Genomic DNA, 26,877 nt, shown 5'->3' with positions numbered 1-26,877 from the left:
GTGGAATCTAAGAAAATGGTACAAATAAACTTATTTATAAAACAGAAACAGAGTTATAGGTGTAGAAAAAAATTCTATGGCTACTAGTTGCAAGAGGGGGAGGGGTAAACTGGGAGGTTGGGATTGACATACGCAGATTGCTGTGTATAAAATAGAAGACTAATGAGGACCTGGTGTATAGCACAGGGAGCTCTACTCAGTCCTCCATAATGACTGTCATGGGGAAGGAATCTTAGAAAAGAGCTCAGCTCACTTCAGTTGCTCAGTCGTGTCCGACTTCTGACTCCGTGGACTGCAGCACGCCAGGCTTCCCTGTCCATCACCAACTCCTGGAGCTTGCTCAATCTCATGTCCATCGCGTCGGTGATGCCATCCAACCATCTCATCCTCTGTCTCCTATCACCTTCAATCTTTCCCAGCATCAGGGTCTTTTCCAGTGAGTCAGTTCTTTCCATCAGGTGGCCAAAGTATTGGAGTTTCAACTTCAGCATCAGTCCTTCCAGTAAATATTCAGGACTAATTTCCTTTAGGATGGACTGGTTTGATCTTCTTGCAGTCCAAGGGACTCTCATGAGTCTTCTCCAACACCACAGTTCAAAAGCATAATTTCTTTGGCTCTCAGCTTTCTTTACAGTCCAGCTCTTACATCCATACATGACCACTGGAAAAACCAAAGCTTTGACTAGATGGACCTTTGTTGGTAATGTAATGTCTCTGCTTTTTAATATGCTGTCTAGGTTGGTCATAACTTTCCTTCTGAGGAGTAAGTGTCTTTTAATTTCATGGCTGCAGTCACCATCTGCAGTGATTTTGGAGCCCCCTCAAATAAAGTCTCTCAGTGTTTCCATTGTTTCCCCATCTATTTGCCATGAAGTGATGGGACCAGATGCCATGATCTTAGTTTTTATGTTATGTTTTAAGCCAACTTTTTCACTGTCCTCTTTCACTTTCATGAAGAGGCTCTTTAGTTCTTCTTTGCTTTCTGTCATAAGGGTGGTGTCATCTGTGTATCTGAGGTTATTGATATTTCTCCTGGCAGTCTTGCTTCCAGCTTTTGCTTCATCCAGCCTGGCATTTTGCATGGTGTACTATGCGTATAAGTTAAATAAGCAGGGTGACAGTATGCAGCCTTGACATACTCCTTTCCCAATTTGGAACCAGTCCGTTGTTCCATGTCCAGTTCTAACTGTTGCTTCTTGACCTGCATACAGATTTCTCAGGAGGTAGAAAAGAGTGGATATATGTATTTGTGTATCTGATTGACTTTCGGGTACAGCAGAAAGCACAACATTGCAAATCAACTGTACTCCAATAAAAATTAAAATAACGAAAAAAGGACACATCATGGCAAGACTGTTGAAAGCCAAAGATAAAAAGCAAATCAAAAGCAGTAAGAGAAAAATCACATGTTTCAGACAGAGAAGCAATATCCATGTAATGACTAACTTTTACTTTATAAGCCAAAAGAGCAGAAAGACATGTTTAAAGTGCTGGAAGCAAAGGGAAAAAAAGCCTGCAATGCAGTATTCTCTATCAAAGGAAAATATCCTTCAAGAATGAAGATGATTCTGGTGGTGATGATGGCACAACCTTGTGAAGACACTAAAAACCACTGAATTATATCCTTTAAAAGGATGGATTTATGATATGTTAATTGTGTCTCGATAAAAATTTAAATCAAGATAAAAGAATGTCTCTTTCAGATAAAACTCAGAAAATTCATCACTGGTCTTACAAGAAATGTCAAAGGATGTTCTTCAAGGCTGAAGAAAAGTGGTACCAGATAGAATTTTTGTATCCTTGAAAAACAAAGGTCATCAGAAACTATAAATATCTGGAGAACTGTAGAAGTCTCTCTCGTTATTATTTCTTAATAAATTATATAAGCAAAACTCATAACAGTGTGAAGTTGATAACATACATGGAAGATATTATAAATCCCGTATAATGTGCAGTGGCAGTACCAGGAAGGATGTTGAAAAGTTTTTGTATTTCATGTGAAATGGCACTTTTTTTCAATTGCCAGAGAAGTGTGAATAGTTAGAGATATATATTGTACTCCTTAGAGCAATAACTACACAAATAATGCAGAGAAGTAAAGCTAAAATGCGACTGAAAATTGAAATGAAATTCTAAAAATCATTCAGATAATTTTTTCAAAAGTCAGGAAAATAGAAAAATGGAACCATACAACAGAAGTGACAAGTTAAAAATTAATAATAAAGTGATAGACCCAAGCTCAACCATATCAATGATTATATTAGATTGTTAATAGATTAAACTATTAACCTAGTAGTTTAGATGAAAATAAGTGTTATAGAGTAAACACTCTAGTTAAAATCCTAGCAGGCTTTTTGGGGTAGAAATTGAAACCTAATTCTAAAATTTATAAGAAAACACAGGACAATCTTGAAAATTGTCTAGATTGGAGGATTTATATTGCCTGATTCAAGTCTTACGATAACTGAGGCAGTGAGCTACTAGCATAAGACTGCACATAGAGCATTGGAACAGAATAGAGGGTCATGAATTAAATCCACATTTACATGGCAAATTGATTTTTGACAACCAACATAAATTGCTAGTAAAAAAAAAAAAAGTTTTTTTTTGTTTGTTTGTTTTTAAATGGTACCAGAACAACTAGATATCCATATGAGAAAAAATGAATCTTGAACTTTACCTCACACTATACAAGAAAGTTAACTCAAATTGGATCATAGACTTAAATGTAAGAGCTAAAAGTACTAAATTTCCAGAAGAACATTTTAAAGAACATCTTTATGACACTGAGTAGGCAGAGATGTTTTAGAATCCAGAAAGCATAGACTATAAAAGAAAAAATTTACGACTTCATCAAAATTCTTAAAATTCACTCTTAAAAAGACACAGTTACACAGATAAAAAGCCAAACTATAGAATGGAGAATACCTTTGCAAAACATGTGTCTATCAAAGTACTTTTACATAAAATATGTGAAGAACTCTTAAAACTCAACAGTTAGATAAATAGTGCTACAAAAAATGGGCAAAAGATTTGGACAATTCACAAACACAAAAAATACAAATGACCATTATATCCATGACAAGATATTCAACATGTCATGAAGAAAATGCAAATTAAAAGCATGTTGAGAATGTGGAAAATTTGAAAAAAAAAATCAATGTTAACAGCAACAACAAAAACCCTCCTGAAACTAATAAGCAATTAGTTTTATTACAGTTTTAGTACACAGGATTCATATACAAAAGTCATCTGCTTCCTACCAGCAATAAACACGTCGGATTTGAAATTTAAAACAATACCATTTAAATTTGCACACACACCCCCCAAAATGAAATACTTAGGTATAAATCTAACAAAATATGTAGGAGATCTATGTTAGGAAAACTGTAAAACTCTGTTGAAGGATACCAAAGAAGAACTAAATGAATGGAGAGATAGTCTATGTTCATGGATAGTAAGACTCAATTTGTTGAGATATCAGTTCTTCCTAACTTGGTCTGCAGATATGGTCTATAGATTCAGTGTAGCTGCTATCAAAATCCAAATATACATTATTTTGTGTAGATCAACAGACTGATTCTAAAGTTTCCGTGGTTAGGTAAGAGACCCAGAATAGCCACCACAATATCAAAGGAGAAGGACAGTTAAGAGACTGACACACACACTACTTTAAGACTTACCATCACGCTTGCAGTAACCAAGACAGTGAGTTATTGAGGATGGAATAGGCAGATATAGCAATGGAACAGGCTGGAGAGCCCAGAAATGGACCTAAATAAATATAGTCAGGTGATCTTTGAAAGTGGAATAAAGACAATACAATGAAGCAGTAATAGTCTTTGCAACAAATGATGCTGAAACAATTGGACATCCACATGTAAAAACTGAATCTAGTGAGATACCTTACATCCTTCACAAAAATTAAAGTGCATTATAGACCTCAATGTAAAACATAAAACTTTTTAGTCCTCGAAGATAACAGAGAGACAGCCTAGATGACCTTGGGTGTGGTGATGACTTTTAAGGTACAACACCAAAGGCATGATCTGTGAAAGAAAGAATTGATAAACTGGACTTTATTAAAATTGTTAAAATTCAAAAATTCTGCTCTGCAAAAAGTGTGAAGAGATTGAGAAGACAAGTCACATCCTGGAAGAAAATATATAGAAAAGATATTATCTGATAAGTGACTTATCTAAAATACACAGAAACCTCTCACAACTCAACAATAAGAAAATAACCTGATTTTTAAAAATGGGCCAGTAACCTTGACAGACATCTCACTGATGAAAATACACCCATGGCAAATAAGCATATGAAAATAAGCATATGACACACATCATGTGTCATCAAGGAAATGCCAATTAAAACAACAGTGAGATAATCATTGCACAACTATTAGAATGACCAAACCTCAGAACACCAAGAAAGCCAAATGTTGGTGAAGATATGAAGCAACAGGAGCCCTCATTTGCTGTTGGTATGCGTGCAGAGCTGATGCAGCAACCTTGGAAGAAGGTTTGGTAATTCCTTTTAATAGGAAATATACTTCTTCCCCATGGGGCATGTCGTCTCCTGTCAAGGGTGGCGTTTCTTGGGTGACTGTGGCATTGCTGACGGAGCTGCTTGTTCTTTTCTAGTTTCACGTTGGCTCATTTTAACAGACGGAAGTACCTACAGTGTTGTAAGGTATATGTCACCTGTGTTAGCCTCATGGTCTGAAGTGTTTAGCTGTAAAACAGATTCTTTAATAAACCAAGTCTTTTGTCACTAAAGTGTTCTGAAGTGTATACCTTGGTGTTCAAAAAAAACACTTGTTAAAGCAGCTTTTCATCTTTTGCGATCTACTCTTTAAACCTTTCATCCCCTGTAGTTACTGACTGTATGTGCCAGGCCTCTAAAGATGAAGTGTGTTAAACTGAACCAACTTGATGGGCATCACTGTCCATATGTCAAAGTGAAAGTGTTAGTCACTCAGTCATGTCTGACTCTTTGTGACCCCATGGGGTGTAGTCTGCCAGGCTCCTCTGTCCACGGGATTCTCCAGGCAAGAATATTGGGGGGGGGGGGGGGAGTTGCCATTCTCTTCTCCAGGGGATATTCCTGACCCAGGGATCTAATCCAGGTCTCCTGCATTGCAGGCAGATTCTTTACCATCTGAATGACCAGGGTGTGTGTACATAGGGCTTGTCTTTCAAAGAAAAGTGTTTAGAGTAGCATAATGATAAGCCTGTCCAGACATGTTTTAAAGCCCTTGAAAAAGTAACTCAGAGCAAGTATTGTGAATGGAAGTCACATTCTGCTTAAAAAGTCAAATTCAGATGAATTAAAAAAAAAGAAAACTTGAAGGTACCCTTACAGCATGACCCAGCAGTTGGACTCTGATATTTACCCAAAGGAGTTGAAATCTGATGTCTACACAGAAACCTGCACAGAGGATTTTTAGGACAGTAACTACTCTGAATGATACTACATACTACAGTGGTGGATACATTTGTCCAAAGCCATAGAATGAACATACACCAAGAGTGAGCCCTAATGTAAGCTGTGGACGTTGGGTAAGAAACCCTATCGCAGTTACATCTGCTTGCGCCCCAGCGGAGGCTAAGACAGGACGGCGTGAAGCGTTCTGACGAGTTTGCTCTCTGGTCACTTACAGTGGATCCTTGACCTGGCTGAGCTGCACGGGGCCACAGGGACTCTTTTCTCTCAAGCAGGTACTACCTGTGAGCTTGTTCACTGGAATCTGACAGTTCTTAATTAACGAAAGGCCAGGAAAGATAAATTCCCAGAGAAACTTAAGGTGGATAAAGCATGTTATTATAAGCCTAGGGCTAAATGCTTTTCAAGGCCAGCATTGTTGGGTTTTTCTAGTTCCTGGGGCTTGAAGTGTGAGGGAGGGAAGACCCTCTCCCATTCCACCTTAGCTCAGCAGTTACACAGAATAAACAAACTCGGCAGCAGCTGAGGCCAGGAGAGGAGGTTCTTCTGAGAACACGCCCTGAGGAAAGCAGAGCTGGCCGCCTCCTCGTGGGGGCCTTTACCGCAGTGACCGCCCCTCCCCAGGATCGGAGGTTGGGGACGCCTTGAGCCCTCTTTGCAGGCAAAGTGTTAATCTGTGTCAGAAACCAAAGAACAGAGAGAGTAGATTAGAATGAAAACAGGCCTTCACGGATCATCTGAATCATCTCTGTGGAAGATCAGGCTTTCCTGGATGGTATGCTTTGTAGAACCAAGTGTAATTAATTGATGGTCTCTTCTAATTTCCTATGAGAGAAGTTCTGTGGTTAGTGAAAGGCTGAAGTGACTGTGTACCAAAGGGTAGTTCCTTATCTCCCTTAGTCCAGCTGCAAATATAGATATGGGAGAAATAGTATATGTTTTGCAGGAAGGGGGACCCCTTCCAGGGCCTAAAACTGGGCTCTTGTCTAACACTCGGAAATGAATTGTCCGAGGAGACACATGTGCTGACCGTGCAAGAGATTTTATTGGGAAGGGGCGCCCAGGCCGAGAGCAGCAGGGTGAGGGGACCCAGGAGGACCGCTCTGCCATGTGGCTCGCAGGTCTTATGGTGCTGGGATTCGTTTCCGGGTTGCCTTTAGCCAGTCACTGACTCAGAGTCCTTTCTGGTGGTGCACGCCTTGTTCGGCCAAGATGGAGGCCAGCGAGAAGGATTCTGGGAGGTGGTCAGACATGTGGCGTCTCCTTTTGACCTTTCCCTCACTCTTCCGGTTGGGGGTGGCTTATCAGTTCCGCGTTCCTCACCAGGATGCAGATGGTGACTTTGGTGCCTGGCTGGGTGGGCGATTTCAGTCGGTGTGCTCCCCCTAACGTACGGACAGTGCTTTTGGAAAGCTGGGCCGTTACATGTCTCCTTGTAAATAAAAGATGACGCCTAGTAGAATCAGGAGTAATAACTTTTAACATGTGACTCTTTAATAATGTCTTAAACTTCAGAATTTTTTGAATAAAATAACAGAACTTAACATTCAATTACAGCACTAAATAACAGAACTTTTAATGTTCATTTAGAGCTAAGTCATTATTTCAGAAGTGATGGTTTCCTGTGAGTTTGCTTTTTCTATAGTCTGCGTGACAGACTGCAGGAGGGTATGCTATTGTGTTGATTTTAAGATACTACCTGTATTTTGGGTGTTCATTGAAGCCCATGTGAACTTGAGGCACGGGCCATGTATGCTGATTTGCTCTCACTATGAACGTATGTGTTAATAGTCAAACTCTTAGGAACCGAAATGGGATGGTGGTTTCTGGAAGTTTGGAAGAGAGGGAGAAGAGTCATTGTTAAATGAAATTTGTTTTGCTCAGTGAAAAAATTCTAGAGCTCTGTTGTGAACCATGTACCTAGAGTTAACACAATAGTACAGTGTTGTATGCTTAAAAATGGTTAAGATAGTAAATTTTGTTCTGTGGTTAATTGTGACCACAATTTAAAATTTTTTTTAAGTTAATGCATTTAGTTAAATTTTGGAAAGATGCTGAAATTGTTTTTCCCTCTGAAACTTTTAATTCTATTTAAAAGTTCTTATTCTAATTTTTTAAAAAATTATAGTCCCCAAAGTGAAAGTGAAAGTTGTTCAGTCGTGTCCAACTCTTTGCGACCCCATGGACTGTGTAGTCCATGCATTCTCCAGGCCAGAATACTGGAGTGGGTAGCCTTTCTCTTCTTCAGGGGATCGAACCTTCAACCCAGGGATTGAGCCCAGGTCTCCCATTTTGCAGGCGAATTCTTTATCAGCTGAGCCACCAGGGAAGTCCAGTAGTCCCAAAGCATAAATTTATTTACGAACACTAATAGTCTTAGTTGAACACAGCAAATACTGTGTGAATTATGCTCACATAATCATCACAAGGCACTAGTTTATCATTTGCCATTTTATTATGAGCATTTTCAAGTATAATACAGAGAATTTGAAAGAATTGTATGTTGAAATCCTTTTACTCACTAGGTTCTGCAATTAGCATTTTTGTGCCTTCTTTATCACGTATGTGTGTGCTCAGTCACGTCTGATTCTTTGCGACCCCTTGGACTGTATCCCACCAGGCTCCTCGGTCCATGGGATTCCGAGGCAAGAATACTGGAGTGGTACTCAAACCTGCACCTCCTGCATTGCAGGTGAATTCTTTGCCACTGAGCCACTGGGAAGCCCTTCTTTATCATGTATCTATCATACCTGTATCCTCCCATCAATCCATCTTTTTAAAAATACATTTCAATGTAAATTGCGGGCACTAATATGTTTTGAGGGCAGGCATTTTTTATTATCCCCATTTTACACTAGAGGGATCTGAAACAGAAAAGTAATTTAAGATTACAGAGCTTTTAAACGGTAAAACTAGGATTTGAACTATGTCTTTTTAAATCATGTCTTTCTAATCTGCTGGTTCACACAGTATGGATAGGTATTACCATAAAAAGTAACTTGTGGTCCAATAAATTTGACAGATGTAAGTATCTCAGTCTTGAAGATCCACATGCATATTTTCATGGTGTAGTGTCTGTGAGGTTCAGCATTAAGGAAACTTGTGAAACTTTAAGCTAACTGTTTCCAGATTCATTCAGCCTGAGCACTCCTCCCCACCTTCCCCCAACATCACACTTCTCAACATCTCGTAGAGTGGGACCAGAATTCAGTGGGGTACACTGGAAAATACTCATTATAAGATATCCTCATTTTGTTTATTCCAGAATGTGTTTTTGAAGAGTTTATGTTTTTAGGCCTAGTTCTAGAATTTTAGACTGGTAGAGCTCTCAGAATTCACTGAGATCAGCGCTTTCACGTCAGAGTCGAGGGCGCTGGGACTCAGCGTGGTCAGGTGCCAGTGCTGGCTGGTCGTGGGCTTGGTGGCAGAAGTGGGTGGGGCGTACAGCCTGGGGCCTTGGAGTGGCTTTTATAGTTGGTAAATATTTGTTGAATAAATGAATACATCTTCTGAATCTGTCTAGGTTTCTTCGTGCATATCTATCTACATATTAGAATTTGTGTTCATTTTCAGTTTATTTGGTCAGTAGAGAGTTCTATAGCACTTTATGGTTGACCTTCAATACAAATGATATATAGTAACAAAATTCTAAAAAAACATTGTAATATATGAGATACAGAAAATTACATGAAGCACAGCTGTACTGTTTAATAAATAGTGATCAAATGAAGCCTTATTTAACGTTCCAAGAAATAAAGCCCTGCGTACATCAGAAGCCCCGTGGACTGTCTCCTGTTACTCATCCCCTTAATTGTTTATTTTTTCTCTTTCTTTTTTTAGCTAATTTAACCGGACATGCAGAGAAGGTGGGGATTGAAAATTTTGAGCTCTTAAAGGTCTTAGGAACTGGAGGTAAGTCTTAAGTTAATTATTTTTTTTTAAGAGGAAAAATAAAGCACTTGATATCCCTATGACAAAGGATTGAAATCACCAACACAGAAGTCATTAAAATTTTGAAACAATAAGGAATCCATTAGGAGAACTGTCAGAGAATGTGAGCAGAGCGTTCATAGAAGAAATACATGGTATTGATGATCTTATTTGCAAAACAGAAATAGAGACTGAGATGTAGAGAACAAAGGTATGGACGCCAGAGGGGGAAAGTGGGCGTGGTGAGATGCGTGGACAGGTGTGTTCCTTTGTATCCCATTGGTGCTGTGTGTGAAACAGGTAACTCCTGAGGACCTGCTATGTAGCTGGGGGAGTCTACTCGGTGCTCCGCGGTGACCTAAAGGGGAAGGGACTCCTGGAAGAGGGGACATGTGTATACGTGTGCCTGAGTCACTTTATAGTAGAAACTAAAGTGAAAAAGAGAAGAGATACAAAAGGCAAGTTTAAAAGATTTGGTAAGGATCAAAAACACAAATCTCTCTTACCCTGCTGTTGGGAGTGTACATGGGTTCAGTTTTTATACAAGACATAATATTTTATAAAGCCACTAACATTTATGGAGACTTTGTTACTTGCCAAGTGCTCTGTGGAATGTGGTTTATACTGATTGATTTACTCAGTCCACACTCAACTTTATTGATAGCCCATGCTCATCACTTTTAAAAATGAAAAACTCAAGATGCTTCAGAAACCTAACAATATGAATTTGCTTAAATGACCATGTACCTGCATATTCTATTATCTGTACAATAGGATTGAAGTGATCTGTATTTACTAAAGTTTTTGAAAGCTCTCCATAATATAGTAAATTTGAAAAAAGACTATAGAAGAGAATGTATAATATACCATTTCCATAATATAAAAATTGTGACTAAATATCTACATGTAAATATATAGAAAAATTTCTGATCTGTGCATTAAAATGATAAGAGTGTGGCTGTGCCTGGGTGGGAAATATTTCTTGGTTTTCTGATTTCTACTTCCTTCTGCCTTCAGGATTTATACTATCACTGTCCTTGCTTATCTGAAGCTAGGGCCTCACGGGCATGTGACTTGTGCAGGTGCAGAGATCCCGACACTAGAAGAGCCTCATGTTTGATTTCATGCTCTACTTTTACCCTTCTGAGATTCTAAATAATTTGTGAACAAGGTGCCCCACATTTTCATTTTGCACTGAACCTGCTAATTACATGGCTAGTCTTGTCAGCATGTAAATTTATCTAATCAGAATCCCAGAAGGAGCAAATAGAGTGGGGAGAGGTAAATATCCAAAGAGAAAATAGCTGAGCATTTTCTAGGATTGATTAAATATATGAATTTGTAAATTTAGGAAACAAAATCTCAGACAAGTATTACTAAAAAGGAATTCTTACATAGATCCCTGAGAGAAACTGATGAACACCAGAGACAGAGAGACACCCTAAAAACTGCCAGGGAGAGAAGACTTACTTTTGGAGAAACAACAAATAGATGAACAAACGGCTTTTCAGCAGCAACCACATGAACACCATAGCCGTGTGGAAGAATGTCCAAACAATCCCCAGAGAAACAACTGTCAATTTAGAATTGGATTCCCAGCAAAGCTATTTTGCAGAAGTACAGGCAAAATAGACATTTTCAGGCTTAAGAAAGCTGAGCGTGTTTTTCACCAATGCATCCTCACTAAAAGATACAATTTTAGGGAGAAGGAAAGTGATCTCAGGAGAGATTCTGAGATGCAAAAACTGTTGGTGAATAAAGATCTAAACAATGTTGACTGTGTAAAACCATAGTTAAAATGTCTTAATTTGTGGGGTTAACAACCAGAAAACCAAAACATTGGACAAGAATGGCACATAATTTGGGAAGTGATAGGAATTTAGTGGTCTGAGGTAGTGTTTCTCCAATTTTTACATTCACATGAATCTTGAAATGTGTAAAACACCAAATTGATTGAAAAAAGAATAGAAAGCCTGAATAGTCCTTTAACCCTTAAACTGGTCAGTGAGTAAAAATCTTCCTTCTGGGAAAACGCTTAGTACAGTCTTTGTTTGTTTGTTCACTTCTATGTAGTGACTGCTCTGGGTCTTAGCTGCTCTCTCCAGGTGCAGCGACGGGGGAGGGGGGGTCCTCTCCAGGTGCAGCAGGTGGGGGAGGGGGGGCTCCTCTCCAGGTGCAGCAGGTGGGCTCCTCTCCAGGTGCAGCAGGCAGATTCCTCTCCAGGTGGGGGAGGGGGGGCTCCTCTCCAGGTGCAGCAGGTGGGGGAGGGGGGCTCCTCTCCAGGTGCAGCAGGCGGGGAGGGGGGACTCCTCTCCAGGTGCAGCAGGTGGGGGAGGGGGGGTCCTCTCCAGGTGCAGCAGGTGGGGGAGGGGGACTCCTCTCCAGGTGGGGGAGGGGGGACTCCTCTCCAGGTGGGGGAGGGGGGACTCCTCTCCAGGTGCAGCAGTGGGGGCTCCTCTCTGGCTGCAGGCTGTTGGCCTTCTGTTGCCGAGTGCAGGCTCTGGTGCTGAGACTCAGTGGTGGGGTGCACAGGCCAGGTTGCTCCGTGGCATGTGGGAATCTTCCCAGACCAGGAGTGGACCCCTGTCCCTAGCACCGCTGGCAGATCCTTAACCACTGGGCTATCAGGGGAGTCACATGGTAGTTTCTAAAGTGAGTTCTGCCAAACCTTCAAGGCATAGATAATGGTGACCTTTCACCAATTCAGAGAACAGAAACAATGGAATTATTTCTTCCAACTCATTGTATAAGGCTAGCATTACCTTGATTCCAAAAACACACAGAGTATGAAGAAAAATTATAGGCCAGATTTCAAAACCAACTTTGGATGGATTTTCTTTCAGCACATTTAGCACTTTGTCTCATTATTTACCTCAGTGTTTTGGAGCAACTTGGCTGTAGACAGGTCTTTGAGATAATTCAGCAAAGGTGAGAGAATAGTTTAGTGTAACGCTTTACTTGTGTTTCCACTTGATGCTTCTGTCTGTTTCTGGGCTGTGTTAGCCATGGCTTCTGCCTTTCATTTTTGTCAGCTGACTGTACCCTGTTCTTGGGAGAAGATGGAATCACTGCTAAGTGTCATTGTAGGTATTTCTGTATTTAAAAATCACAGTTTTGATGACTAAATGGAGTAGGTGGAAACTTTTATTATGATTATGATAAAATCTCAATTTTTATTCAGAAAATTTACCACTGATCTTTCAGTTTCATTACCTTTTAAAGATAATTTTTCCCTAGAACTACTTAGGATAATAGAAAAGCCTCATCAGATGCTTTTAATGTGTCCTGTCAGCCTTTCTTTGGAAGTAGAACTGAGAACTCTTCTGATGATTTAATTTTTATGTACTTTGAACCAGAAAAAATTCTATTCATCCAGTATCTTGAAGACTTCGTGGAATATTGGAAAATGAAAGATTTACTTTTTGATCTCATATTTAAATACATTTGATATTTATAAAAAAAAAAAAAACAACTTTTACTCAAGAGTGTTGATTTCTGTTTTCAGCTATCTTATTTCTTTTGATCTATTGCTAATCTGCTTATCAGTTCCCTAAGCTGGAAACTTGCAAATAATACTTGATCCTTCTCTATTTTGACTTTTTAATTTATTTCTCACAAAAATCCTGTAATTTTTCTTTCAACATGACCCTTGGTTTTACCTTTTCTGTTCTCAGTGCCCTAACTTGTATTACCTTATACATGAATTGTTGATAAGGTGTTTTTTTTTTTTTTTTATTAAACTGGACTTTCTGCAAGTTCTCTCTCCCATTTTATGCATTTTATACATATCCTGTTATAAATAATATGTACCCTCATTAAAATTCATCATTATTGTGGTATTCTTCTGTTTCAGAACTTTTAGTGCCTTTTTTTCTCGTTAATTATTCATGTCCACACTCTTTTCTTGCTTTCAGGCTTAGCTGTTTTCTCCTGTCTTTCTCTCCAGTTACCCTGATATTCCGCCTACTTACAAGTCTGGTTGGTTTTTACTCCCCTACAGTTAGGTGTCTTTCCCGCCCCCTGAGGCCCCGCCTTGCCGCCTTCCCCAGCTTCATGCTTCTTCTCTTTCCCACCCGTCCAGATCCTTCAGCTGCTTCCTTCTCTGAACTCTGGCCCTGGAAGTCCTTGGTAGGGAGCTCGGCCCTGAGCAGTTCTCTGCGTTTTCGTTCACAGCTGCTCTTTTTCTTCTGGATTGTGGACTCTTAAGGTCATCCTCGTATGTGTTTCCAGCCCTGTTGCCCTGCTCCCTCCCTGTGGTCTGTTCACTGTATGGAGTTTAGCAATAGTCTAATAACTACGCAGTTCAGTTCACGTGTTTGTCTCTAGTGTTGTTCTGGAGATTGATACTTCCAGATTTAGGAAGTATCTTTGTTTCGTCTTTTAGAATTACTTTGTCTCATGATGAAATTTTGGACTGTTTGTGGGAGTAGTGATTCTGGTTTTCCTTTTTACCTTTTCTGCTGCCTTCCTTTTGGCCATTTTGCTCCATCCATGTATAGAAGAAAGCCTTTAAATGGACTCACTGTGCATTGTTAGTCATTCTGGTGTTTAATGAAGTGGAGCATGTTTTCTTTTTGAATTTTCTTTATTCATCATGTTGATCTGTATTTCAGAGATTTTTTTGTCATTATGGCAAAAAAGGATAAATTTTGTCATGTAACTATAAAGGGTGCATTTCAGTTGATTTCTAATTGTGGTGCATTCATAGCTGTGAGGTACTTGGCCATCAACAATGACTTGAAAGACTCAGGTTTGAATCTTGAGCTAACCGTTGCCTACTTGTGTTCCTTGGGTAAATCACATGAACTCTGTGAGCCCAAGTCCCTCTTGGCCAAAGTTAATGGTACCTATCCCACAATGTTGTTACAACATCAGTGAGATAATCAGTATGAATCGCCAATTGCTAGATAACTGCCAGTTATGATTATTTATTCAACAGGGGATTCTACTGTAAAGCTGTACCCTGAATTAGAAAAACAATTATTTAGGACTTCTTCTCAAGGACAGATTATTAGTTCTTTCTTGTAGTCACTTTGTTAGCCTGTCTGGGAATAATTCCAACTAAAGTTATATTTCTAATACTAAAAATCTAACAACAAATATCTCATAAATGTCATTGGCAGCTGAAATCTTATTACTGTTGCTAAAGAGGTGATCTGTGTATTGTGTGTACATGCACTTAGGTGCTTGGTCGTGTCCGACTGTCTGAGCCCGTGGACTATAGCTCGCCAGGCTCCTCTGCTCGTAGGATTTTCCAGCAAAAATATTGAAGTGGAGTGCTGTTTCCCACTCCAGGGGTTAGGGTTAGTCAACCCAGGGATTGAACCCACGTTTCTTGTGTTGCCTTAAAAATAACATGCCAAATGAAGATTGTGTGTGTTTGTTTTCTTTAACTTTTCAGATTCTAGGTTATGAACAACCTTCTGTACGTTAGGTTAACAGTCTTATGCTAAAATATGTGTGTGTGTTCAGTTGCTCAGTCATGTTCGACTCCTTGCGACCCCATCAGCTGTAGCCAGCCAGTCTCCTCTGTCTAAGGAATTTTCCAGGCAAGAATACTGGAGTGGTTGCCATTTCATACTCTAGGGGATCTTCCTAACCCAGGGATCGAACCGGAGTCTCTTTTGTCTCCTGGATTGGCAGGCGGATTCTTTGCCACTGTACTACCTGGGAAGCCCCCAAATATGCATAAAATATGCATAAAATGAGTAATAAAACATCTAGACTGCCTGACACATAGTAAATGCAATATAAACTATATATGTATCTGAAAGGGACAGAAGCCTAGATTCTAAAAGAGCTAGTATAGTGCATTATCAATGTCTCAGATTACCCTGATACATAAGTGGTTGTCATCTCTTAACAAATACTTTATTGTGAAACCCAAAATATGTCCAGCAATAAATAGGGACACGTAACCATCAAAGATCTTCAAGTTTCAGGCTGTGCCTTCCTAGTCTTTCTCTGACTACAGCCAGAGTCTTCTTTCCTAAGTGTAAGTTTGATCATGTCACTTTTATATTCAAAACCTTGCACTTCATTCGCATTGCTCTTGGGGTTCATTCATTCACATGCATTTGTTAAGAGACAGGTACTGTTTGGGGTGCTGGGAGAAGAGTAGTGAGCATTTTTTGAATTGGAGTGTAATTGCTTTATAATGTTGTCAGTCTCTGCTTTGTAGCAGAGTGAATCAGATGTATGTATGCATATATCCCCTCCCTCTTAAGCCTCCTTAGTGAGCATTTTTTAAAAAAGGTACGTTACGTACAGACTTGCAGGTTGAATAATGTGATCTTCATTTTTTTTTTCATTTATTTTTATTAGTTGGAGGCTAATTATTTTACATCATTGCAGTGGTTTTTGTCATACATTGAAATGAATCAGCCATGGATTTACATGTATTCCCCATCCCTGTCCCCCCTCCCACCTCCCTCTCCACCCCATCCCTCTGGGTCTTCCCAGTGCACCAGGCCCGAGCACTTGTCTCATGCACCCAACCTGGGCTGGTGATCTGTTTCACCCTAGATAATATACGTGTTTTGATGCTGTTCTCTTGAAACATCCCACCCTCGCCTTCTCCCACAGAGTCCACAAGTCTGTTCTATACATCTGAGTCTCTTTTTCTGTTTTGCATATAGGGTTATCGTTACCATCTTTCTAAATTCTATATATATGTGTTAGTATACTGTAATGATCTTTATCTTTCTGGCTTACTTCGCTCTGTATAATGGGTTCCAGTTTCATCCATCTGATTAGAACTGATTCAAATGAATTCTTTTTAATGACTGAGTAATATTCCATGGTGTATATGTACCACAGCTTCCTCATCCATTCGTCTGCTGATGGGCATCTAGGTTGCTTCCATGTCCTGGCTATTATAAACAGTGCTGCGATGAACATTGGGGTGCACGTGTCTCTTTCAGATCTGCTTTCCTCGGTGTGTATGCCCAGAAGTGGGATTGCTGGGTCATATGGCAGTTCTATTTCCAGCTTTTTAAGAAATCTCCACACTGTTTTCCATAGTGGCTGTACTAATTTGCATTCCCACCAACAGTGTAAGAGGGTTCCCTTTTCTCCACACCCTCTCCAGCATTTATTGCTTGTAGACTTTTCGATAGCAGCCATCCTGACTGGCGTATAATGGTACCTCATTGTGGTTTTGATTTGCATTTCTCTGATAATGAGTGATGTTGAGCATCTTTTCATGTGTTTGTTAGCCATCTGTATGTCTTCCTTGGAGAAATGTCTGTTGAGTTCTTTGGCCCATTTTTTGATTGGGTCATTTATTTTTCTGGAGTTGAGCTGGAGGAGTTGCTTGTATATTTTTGAGTGATCTTCATTTAATGTTTGTTTCTGGGTTTGTAAGATCTTCAAATGAGTGCTGATTGAGTGTAGAGATTCAAAATGCCTTACATCCAGTAATACCTAATGAGCAGCAACCACTTCTGTCTTCCTCAGTCCCTGGTGCCCTCGTAAGAGGGTTGCTTTTTTCTTTGCTGGAGGGGAGGGGAGGGGTGGTCACATGATCAGCAGGTCTTGGGAGCCGTCTAGTGGAGAGACGGCTGGGTTGCTTACCGCAGCCTTCAGTGCGTCCTCAGGATGTTCACGCTGATAGTTCTTTGCTCTTCGGTGTCAGGCTCTGGGCTTCCCAGGCGGTTCAGCGGTAAAGGATCTGCTTCCCAGTGCAGACGTGGCGATCCCTGGGTGGGGAAGATCCCCTGGAGAAGGAAATGGCAGCCCAGTCCAGTGCTCTTGCCTGGGAAATCCCATGGACAGAGGAGCCTGGCAGGCGACAGTCCATGGTGTTGCAAGAGTCGGAGACGACTTAGCAACTAAAACAGCAAACAGAACTCAGGTTCTCTGAAGGTCATCCCTGACAGGAGAGCCTTGTGAAATATGTAGGTACTTAAATTGTCTTGCTGCAGGCTTTTCAGAAACACATCTCATTTATTAAATCAGACTACATTTCTTTTTCTTCTGGGTAATTTGCCACTAGATGGTGCTAGGAATTGCACCAGGCAGCTTGAAGACACAGCTACTTTTTGGCTGTATGATGCAAGGGAAAAATACTTGATTGAGTCATGTACAGACTGTTTCAAAAATGATGACTTAGTCATTGTTTGTCATTTAATTCCCTTTAGGTGTTTGGAAAGTATTCTTATCAAATAGTGTTTTTAAAAGCCTGTATTCATTAAATTGTCAAAATCGTCATTTAAAAAAGTCTACAGTTTTGTATCTGTGTGCCCACTGTTCCTTATGTTTCAGTGTAAGCCTGCAGTGCTTAAGGAAATCTTAGAGGTTAAATATTTGTGATGTTTTATTCTAAAATCAAAAGATGATTCCACTTAAGGATGTTGGTTGACATTATCTGCCTAGTGTAAATACAGTTTGACTCATTACTGATGCTGTCCTAGGTCACGTTTGCTAGAATGGAGTGCACTTGACTTCCTGCAGGAATGCTCAGAGAAGCGTGAGGGGGTGGTAGGGGCAGAGGAGGAGCCTCAGCAGCGTGTGGCCGAGGCTCAGGTCTGGGTTCAGCCTGGACCTGGGAAGTTTTGGAGCAAGGGAGAGGAGGCAAGTGTTTTAAATGCAAACAGCTGATTTGTTGAGACTTCCTGTGTTTTCCTTTCAGGGGGTCCTTTGGTAATCACATTCCATGGGTAATCAGTTCTAGTCTAGGTCTCGCAGTGGAGCATGGCTTCCTTTGTGAGACGTCCTGTGTTTTCCTTTTAGGGGGTCCTTTGGCAATCACATTCCACAGGTACTCAGTTCTAGTCTAGGTCTTGCAGTGGAGCATGGCTTCCTTTGTGAGACTTCCTGTGTTTTCCTTTTAGGGGGTCCTTTGGCCATCACATTCCACAGGTACTCAGTTTTAGTCTAGGTCTCACAGTGGAGTGTGGCTTCCTTTGTGAGACTTCCTGTGTTTTCTAGTCTAGGTCTCGCAGTGGAGCGTGGCTTCCTTTGTGAGACTTCCTGTGTTTTCCTTTTAGGGGGTCCTTTGGCCATCACATTCCATGGGTGATCAGTTCTAGTCTAGGTCTCGCAGTGGAGCGTGGCTTCCTTTGTGAGACGTCCTGTGTTTTCCTTTTAGGGTCCTTTGGTAATCACATTCCATGGGTGATCAGTTCTAGTCTAGGTCTCACAGTGGAGCGTGGCTTCCTTTGTGAGACGTCCTGTGTTTTCCTTTTAGGGGGCCCTTTGGCCATCACATTCCACGGGTGATCAGTTCTAGTCTAGGTCTCGCAGTGGAGCGTGGCTTTCTTTGTGAGACTTCCTGTGTTTTCCTTTTAGGGGGTCCTTTGGCCATTACATTCCACGGGTACTCAGTTCTAGTCTAGGTCTCGCAGTGGAGCGTGGCTTCCTTTGCAGCTTTTCCTCCTTTCCTGATGGATCTTTGGTTTTCAGGTCGTTTGGGACCAGGGATAAGAAATGCCACGTGGTTTCCGTGGGCCATCCGTAGGAGATGGGCGGGAGGTGGGCACACCACACGCAGTTATCAGCAGGATTAGTGCCTGTGGTGCCGAGGGCTTCCTCTGAAATGGAAAAGTGCTGATCTAGCAGATATCATGCACTCAGTCTTTAATTATTCAAGCTAATCCAGTATGCATAAGTGGAATCCATAGATAGTCATTCCTGAAACTATTTTTATTGCCAACTTTCTCACATATTAAGTCTTTTTTTTTAAAGAAGCTAACATCATCCATGAGAAAATGCATTGGCTTTGTGGTCTTGATTTCAGCTGAACAGCTGTTTTTGACCATTTAAAGTAATTAACTAAATAAGCCACATTTGACCCTGGTTAGTTTAAAAAATTAATTGGATCATGTGTAGAATGCTGGTGCGTTTATTGTCTTCCAGGTCGTCAGTGTTATTTATCTTCTAGGAGGATATACAGGTTTATACCTAAAACAAATAGTCTATCTCAGTTTCTTGCATTAAAAATTACTGCCGATGATTTCATGTACTTTTACCATGTCTCATGTTTGCCTTTAGTGTCTGTTCTGGTATGCAAGCATGTTTTGGGTTTATAGCTCTTTGAATGTTAGAAGAAGAATCTATTTTAATCAGTCTATTAGTCTTAGACATTTTGTTTTTATTTTAAAAATCCTGGCAACAGTGACTTAACTTTAAAAATGATTGAATTAAAAATGATTGAATTAAATGGCTCAAATTCTCTTTCTATTTTAAAATTCTGTTGAAATACTAAGTTTTATAATTGCAATATTAAGTTTTATATAGTTATGTATCTTTTAATATTTGGAATTTAGTGTGCAAATAAGGTATCTGTTCTGTAAAGAAATTTAGAAATCAGTGCTTCTGTTTGATAAATATGCAAAATCAAGTGCATTTTATTTTAAATGTATCTTAAAATGTACCAATTTTCAAATAGATATTTAGGGGCATTTTCAAAGATATAATAAAAAAATAAGGAACTTAAAAAAAAAGATGAAAATAGAGCAAAAGTCAGATAACAGGAAAGTGAAATAGATGATGTAGAAATCTGGGCTGAGACAGTCACTGTAACTGTGTCTTAAATTTAACCCTGAGGTTACCAAGAGATAGATAGGGAAAGTTCTTTGGCCTACATAATTCGTACTTTTTTTTTTTAAAGGAAAACCATATAAGTTCCTCTAGAACTGTAGCTTTCAAGCTTTTTGGACTATTGTGCATAGGACAAAACAGGTACATTTTTGTGTGGCAGTTCAGTCTGTGTGTTTATGTATGTATATAGACACAGAGACAGTATACACAGACACACAGACTTTCCCCACTAACATCTGTGTGGTGCTTGTCGTCTGCCAGGCCTTCCTTTGAACCCTCACGCTGATTTCTTTAGTCCCAGACCACATGATGTAAGAACCGTCGCGGTCCCTGGTGACGCCCACTAACATCTGTGTAGTGCTTGTCATCTGCAGGCCTTCCTTTGAACCCTCACGCTGATTTCTTTAGTCCCAGACCACACGACGTAAGAACCGTCATGGTCCCTGGTGACGAAACGCAGGCGCGGTGTGTTGCCTCTTTGCCCAGGGACACAGTTTGAGCTTCCCTGGGGGCTCAGGCGCTGAAGACTCTGCCTGCAGTGGGAGGCCTGAGTTCACTCCCTGGGTTGAGAAGATCCCCTGGAGAAGGGCATGACTGCCCACTCCAGTATTCTTTCCTGGAAAGTCCCATGGACAGAGGAGCCTGGCAGGCTATAGACCATGGGGTTGTGAAGAGTCAGATGTGACTTAGCGAATCAACTTCCCCTTTCTTTCACACAGTTATTGAACAGCGTATCTAGGAATCAAAGCTGGGCAGTCTGGCATCAGAGTCTTATGTTCTTAACCATGTTCTGCACTGCCCTCTTTTTCCTCTCTCATGTGCTTAGACTTGTTTACATTCACGTATACCTACACACGAACACCTAACGCAGTAACCTCAGATATGCAGATGACGCCACCCTTATGGCAGAAAGTGAAGAACTAAATACCTCTTGATGAAAGTGAAAGAGGAGAGTGAAAAAGTTGGCTTAAAACTCATCATTCAGAAAACTAAGATCATAGCATCTTGTCTCATCATTTCATGGCAAATAGATGGGGAAACAATAGAAAGACTGAGAGACTTTATTTTCTTGGGGCTCCAAAATCACTGCAGATGGTGACTGCCGCCTTAAAATTAAGACGCTTGCTCCTTGGAAGAAAAGCTATGACCAACCTAGATAGCATATTAAAAAGCAGAGACATTACTTTACTGACAAAGGTCCGTCTAGTCAAAGCTTTGGTTTTTCTACTAGTCATGTATGGATGTGAGAGTTGGACTATAAAGAAAGCTGAGCACCAAAGAATTGATGCTTTTGAACTGTGGTGTTGGAGAAGACTCTTGAGAGTCCCTGGACTGCAAGGAGATCAAACCGGTCAATCCTAAAGGAAATCAGTCCTGAATATTTATTGGAGGGACTGATGCTGAGACTGAAGCTCTAATACTTTGGCCACCTGATTTGAAAAACTGACTCATTGGAAAAGACCCTGATGCTGGGAAAGATTGAAGGCAGGAGGAGAAGGGGACGACAGAAGAGGAGATGGTTGTATGTCATCACCAACTCAATGGACCTGAGTCTGAGTAAACTCCAGGAATTGGTGATGGACAGGGAGGCCTGGCATGCTGCAGTCCATGGGGTTGCAAGGAGTCGGACACGACTGAGCGACTGAACTGAGCCGATACCTCCAACATGTTCATGAAACACGTTTCAGTAGATTCAGTTCTTTTTTTAGTACTTTAGTTTCAAAATGCCATTGAACCCAATAAATTGGTGTCATTATCCACTAACAGGTCATAGCCCACAGTTGAAAACAACTGGTCTAGAGAGACTGGAGTGGGGAAGGCAGGTGGATTGATTGTCAGTGTCTGGGACATGTCACATGTGGAAAGGTAGAAATCTTTTCTCAAGTTAAATCGTATATGAGGAAGGCATGTGGCCAGGCATTGTAATCAGTTCTTGTGTAGTTGAGGCAGGTTACCAAGCAGTGGCCAGAGAGAGACGACACCATGTTAAGATCCTTCCTTTTCCACAGTGGTGGCAGCTGAGTTTCCTGAGCTAGCTTCCGTAGGAGTGTTGTCAGGAGTCATATGGAATTCCCACAGTAAAAGGATTGGGGATTTCCCTACTGGCTCAGACGGTAAAGATAGTGAAAGTGAAGTGAAAGTCGCTCAGTTGTGCCCGGCTCTTTGCGACCCCATGGACAGTAGTCCATAGGATTCTCCAAGCCAGAACACTGGAGTGGGTAGTCTTTCCCTTCTCCAGGGAATCTTCCCCACCCAGGGATTGAACCCAGGTCCCCTGCCTCGCAGGCGGATTCCTTACCAGCTGAGCCACAGACGGTAAAGAATCTGCCTGCAGTTGAAGAGACCCGCGTTCTGTCCTTGAGTCGGGAAGACCCCAGCAAGGAGAGCACAGCAACCCACTCCAGTGTCCTTGCCTGGAGAATCCCACGGGGGAGCCTGGCAGGCCACAGTCTGCAGCAACCCACTCCAGTGTTCTTGCTGGAGACTCCCACGGAGGAGCCTGGCAGGCCACAGTCTGCAGCAGCCCACTCCAGTGTTCTTGCTGGAGACTCCCACGGAGGAGCCTGGCGGGCCACAGTCTGCAGCAACCCACTCCAGTGTTCTTGCTGGAGACTCCCACGGAGGAGCCTGGCAGGCCACAGTCTGCAGCACCCCACTCCAGTGTTCTTGCTGGAGGATCCCACGGAGGAGCCTGGCAGGGCCACAGTCTGCAGCAGCCCACTCCAGTGTTCTTGCTGGAGAGTCCCACGGAGGAGCCTGGCAGGCCACAGTCTGCAGCAGCCCACTCCAGTGTTCTTGCTGGAGAGTCCCACGGAGGAGCCTGGCAGGCCACAGTCTGCAGCAGCCCACTCCAGTGTTCTTGCTGGAGAGTCCCACGGAAGAGCCTGGCAGGCCACAGTCTGCAGCAGCCCACTCCAGTGTTCTTGCTGGAGACTCCCACGGAGGAGCCTGGCGGGCCACAGTCTGCAGCAACCCACTCCAGTGTTCTTGCTGGAGACTCCCACGGAGGAGCCTGGCAGGCCACAGTCTGCAGCAACCCACTCCAGTGTTCTTGCTGGAGGATCCCACGGAGGAGCCTAGCGGGCCACAGTCTGCAGCAGCCCACTCCAGTGTTCTTGCTGGAGAGTCCCACGGAGGAGCCTGGCAGGCCACAGTCTGCAGCAACCCACTCCAGTGTTCTTGCTGGAGAGTCCCACGGAGGAGCCTGGCGGGCCACAGTCTGCAGCAACCCACTCCAGTGTTCTTGCTGGAGAGTCCCACGGAAGAGCCTGGCAGGCCACAGTCTGCAGCAGCCCACTCCAGTGTTCTTGCTGGAGAGTCCCACGGAGGAGCCTGGCAGGCCACAGTCTGCAGCAACCCACTCCAGTGTTCTTGCTGGAGACTCCCACGGAGGAGCCTGGCAGGCCACAGTCTGCAGCAACCCACTCCAGTGTTCTTGCTGGAGAGTCCCACGGAGGAGCCTGGCAGGCCACAGTCTGCAGGGTTGCAGAGACTCAGATTTGACTGAGGGACCAGCACTGCTTTTTTTCCTGAAAGTGATTTCTGCATGAAAGCCCACTGTCCCCTCTTAAGGGGAAAGGGTTGACACACTGTCGCTCTGCAGGGGATTGGCATTGTTTGTTTCTCTTCCTAAAGCCTTCCTTCACCTCTCAGTCAGGATTGCCAACAGAGAGGGTCTTTGGCTGTGTGCCACAGAAACTTTGCTCTGTCTGTTCTCTTGTGTTTCTTTCTCACACATTCAGCATTGAGTTTCTCCAGTGTACCAGCTCCAGAAGCTGCTAATGATACAAAGTGAGTAAAACCAGACATAGCCCATGGATCTGTGGAATTTGCAGTCCAGTGAAAGCTACACAGTGAGGCAATCACACGAATAAATGAAAACCCATGCCTCTGACCATTTCTGTGACAGAGTGAGGAGACTGTAAAATGAGAGGAGCTGTGCTAGTCTGGTTAGTCAGGAGAGGCTCTGATGTCTGAAGGAGTGAGTCAGTGACGCTGAGAAGTGGAGAGAGGCAGAGAGGGGGCAGGTGGTTTAGGCTACATTAAGGATTCTCGTTATCTTAGGAGCCGTGGGAAATCAAGTGTTTTGAGCCAGAAGGGTTATTTCTTTTATCAGCAATTTAGATGACAACACAAAGGTATGTTTACTACTTGAGGATGAATGCAGACTTGGAGGAGGAGTTAGTGTGGTTGATGGTTAAGTCACCGTTTAACAAGATCCCAGTGTTCTGGAAGCGGGAGAGAGGGGTGAACTCCAGGAGCACTGACTCTGATGGTTGAGTTAGTGGAATCTCTCTGCGATTACATCATTGGTACTTGTGGTTAATCAGAAAAAGCTGGTTCAAGTGGAAAATCATTTTAAAAGGATATATAAATATGTACTTTGAACATACTACTTTTCACTTAAAACATATAAATACATATTCATTTTGCGTGCAGGCACAAGAATCTTTGAAAGTAAGTTCTTAAACAATGGTTTGCATAAACCACACTCGTAATGCATCATCTAAAATCAAGTTTCCAGTTCTTTAAAGTGAGAACCAGATACATTTGAAGTAATCTGGGTACAAAATTTTCCCCTTAGCCTTTTAGAGTTGTTTCACTCATGCCTACTTTTTTGACAGTTTTTTTCCCCCAAGTGTCTTGCTTTTATGTAGTTCTTTCAAAGCTTTTAGCCTCATTTTTTCTCTTTTCTTTTTCTTTCACTTCCATGGCTTATGTAAAACATAGTTAAATTATGTAAGAACAGCATACGTCGCAGGCACACGCCAGTAAGGCAGTGAGTGTCAGTGGCTCGCGGGAAGCAAAACGGCCCTGGAGATGGCAGCGCTCGGAGAGCTGGTCATGGGCAGCGGGCTGCAGGGCTGTCTCATGGGTGGAGAGGCGTGTGCCGCTAGTGCTGGGGGCTGGTTAAGTGGGAGCCACCAGGAACGCGTCTGCCATGTATTTTTTTAAAGCAGTAGTTCCAGTACAGAAGTTACAGGATTGGAATAAACCCAAGTGTGGCATGACTGGTGAGCCAGAGTGTACAATGTGTAGGGTTTTAAGCAGCACTAATACAAGTTTGAGCGGCAGAGAGCAGTGACCTCACAGAGTGTAAGCATTCAGATCCTGGTGGGAACAGTGTGTTCTGGGTGAGCACGCGGCTGAAGGAGGTAGTCCAGAGGCCGTCTAGTTCCTAACCGTTTTCTCCAGAACAACTCATGTAAACATAGACAGATTCTCCTTGCGTTTAGTCACATGGCATTGTAAACTGCATCCACAGATGGACTGTAAAAATGTTTTTTTTTTTTAACAAATTGATCACATTTTAATGCTGGTACTTCCTGAAAAATTTTAATGAATTCAGATTTTACAGATAAAGTGGAGAGATCTGTTTAATTGTGCTCTAGATAAATTTCAGCAAGAAGCTGCTTTTGTTTAGCTTGAAAAAGTGGTTGAATCTGTGCAGCGGCTTTTGATGTGACAGCACGCATGCCGTCTTGTTTTAGAACCATCAGCCTGCTTTAACTGCTGTCTGTCGTGACTCACACTAAAAGCCTGATTCAGAGTGATCACTGCGGCCGATGGCATCAGTCACACCTGTGGGAAAGCAGACTGGAACCTGGTCTAAGGAACTAGGCATTTCCCCTTGACGCTGCACTTAATTCATCTTACATGGTTTCCTTTATCATCAAGCCACTGAGACCACTGTCAACAAGGTCTGCAACATTGTACTGTCTGTGTCTGGTAGAGTAGGATACTGAATCCATATTTCAGTTTGAGCAGAAATGACCTTCATAATATATCTGTAGTGTGCCCCCAACCTACGGAATTCCTCCTCCCGCTTGGAGAAAGCTCATGTGGTTGTCTTGATCCAGTCTTCTGGAAACAACTACTATAACCTGTTGGTATGGGAGCACACAGCAATGTCTGTCGAGCCTTGAAATGAAAGATACGCCTCATTCACATGGTCATAGGTATCTGCCAAGCAAAGACAGGAATTAATCCTTGTCATTGGGTTTTTTTTTTGACCATGCAGTCAAGACCATGAGTCTTGACCAGTCTCAAGACTCAGACTCAGTCTCAGACTGAACCCAGGGCCTCGGCAGTGAAATCTCAAAGTCCTAACCCTTAGACCACCAGGGAGTTCTCATTCCTAGTTGTCGTTTGTTTTTTGAATGTAGTTAGTTAGTTAGTGTTAGTCGCTCAGTCGTGAGCCTCCTTGTGACCCATGGACTGTAGCCCACCAGGCTCCTCTGCCCATGGGATTCTCCAGGCAAGAATGCTGGAGTGGGTAGCCATTACCTTCTCCAGGGGATCTTCCCAACCCACGGGTCGAACCCAGCTCTCCCACGTTGCAGGCAGATTTTTTACCGACTGAGCCACCAGGGAATGCCTTTTAGAGTTTGCTTTCCCTCAATCTAATAAGTAGAACTTCTATGTCATCTCATCAAGCGCTGCTAGACTTGATCTCTGGAAATCAGTGAACTCCATGTCTTCTTGTGCTGACATTTGTTGACAGAGTATCTTGGAAAGACCCTTTCTATGGAGAAACTGATAAGATCAGAGCACTGCACAGGCTTCTGTGAAGATTGCTGGCAGTGCATCTGAAGCCATTCCATGTTGATGCAGAGATTAGAGTTATGCTGAAGCCTGAAGCTTTGTCTCTTGACCCAAGCTGCAGATCCCAGCTGTGTTGCCAAGCATCTGTTTTAGGGGCTCAATCTGAGCAGGAAGTACTATTGTTTACCTTTTTTGGCCAGAAGAGTTTTTTGCCATTGGTTGGTTGCTTTTTACAGGTTTCCAGAAGATGCTTTCAAAATAGGCTTTACCACCATCAGCACCCAGAGAGCGAAAGCCAGGAGTTGGCTTCACTACAGGGCAGTTATTCATCTCACTGAAAACTAAAAGGAAGTGATATTACCACAAAGTTCAGTTACAGTGACCCCTCTTAAAACACTGGGAGATACATAGGCG

The 26,877-nt window shown here is 42.1% G+C and overlaps 1 protein-coding gene across 2 annotated transcripts in view; it reads left to right on the top strand.

Moving 5' to 3' along the window:
* The window catches only part of RPS6KA5 (ribosomal protein S6 kinase A5), a 187,793-nt gene that overhangs the window by 48,505 nt on the left and 112,411 nt on the right, over window positions 1–26,877 (top strand). For both annotated transcript variants that reach the window (XM_020900771.2, XM_070469793.1), the window contains exon 2: window positions 9,286–9,357. In XM_020900771.2, coding sequence (XP_020756430.2) covers window positions 9,286–9,357 — 72 coding nt within the window. The remainder of the gene's footprint in view (window positions 1–9,285; window positions 9,358–26,877) is intronic.

The sequence above is a fragment of the Odocoileus virginianus genome, chromosome 6 (genome assembly GCF_023699985.2).
Source record: "Odocoileus virginianus isolate 20LAN1187 ecotype Illinois chromosome 6, Ovbor_1.2, whole genome shotgun sequence".
Lineage (NCBI taxonomy): Eukaryota > Metazoa > Chordata > Mammalia > Artiodactyla > Cervidae > Odocoileus > Odocoileus virginianus.
The sequence above is the reverse complement of the archived record's forward strand: the minus strand, read 5'-3'. Positions and strand labels throughout refer to the sequence as shown.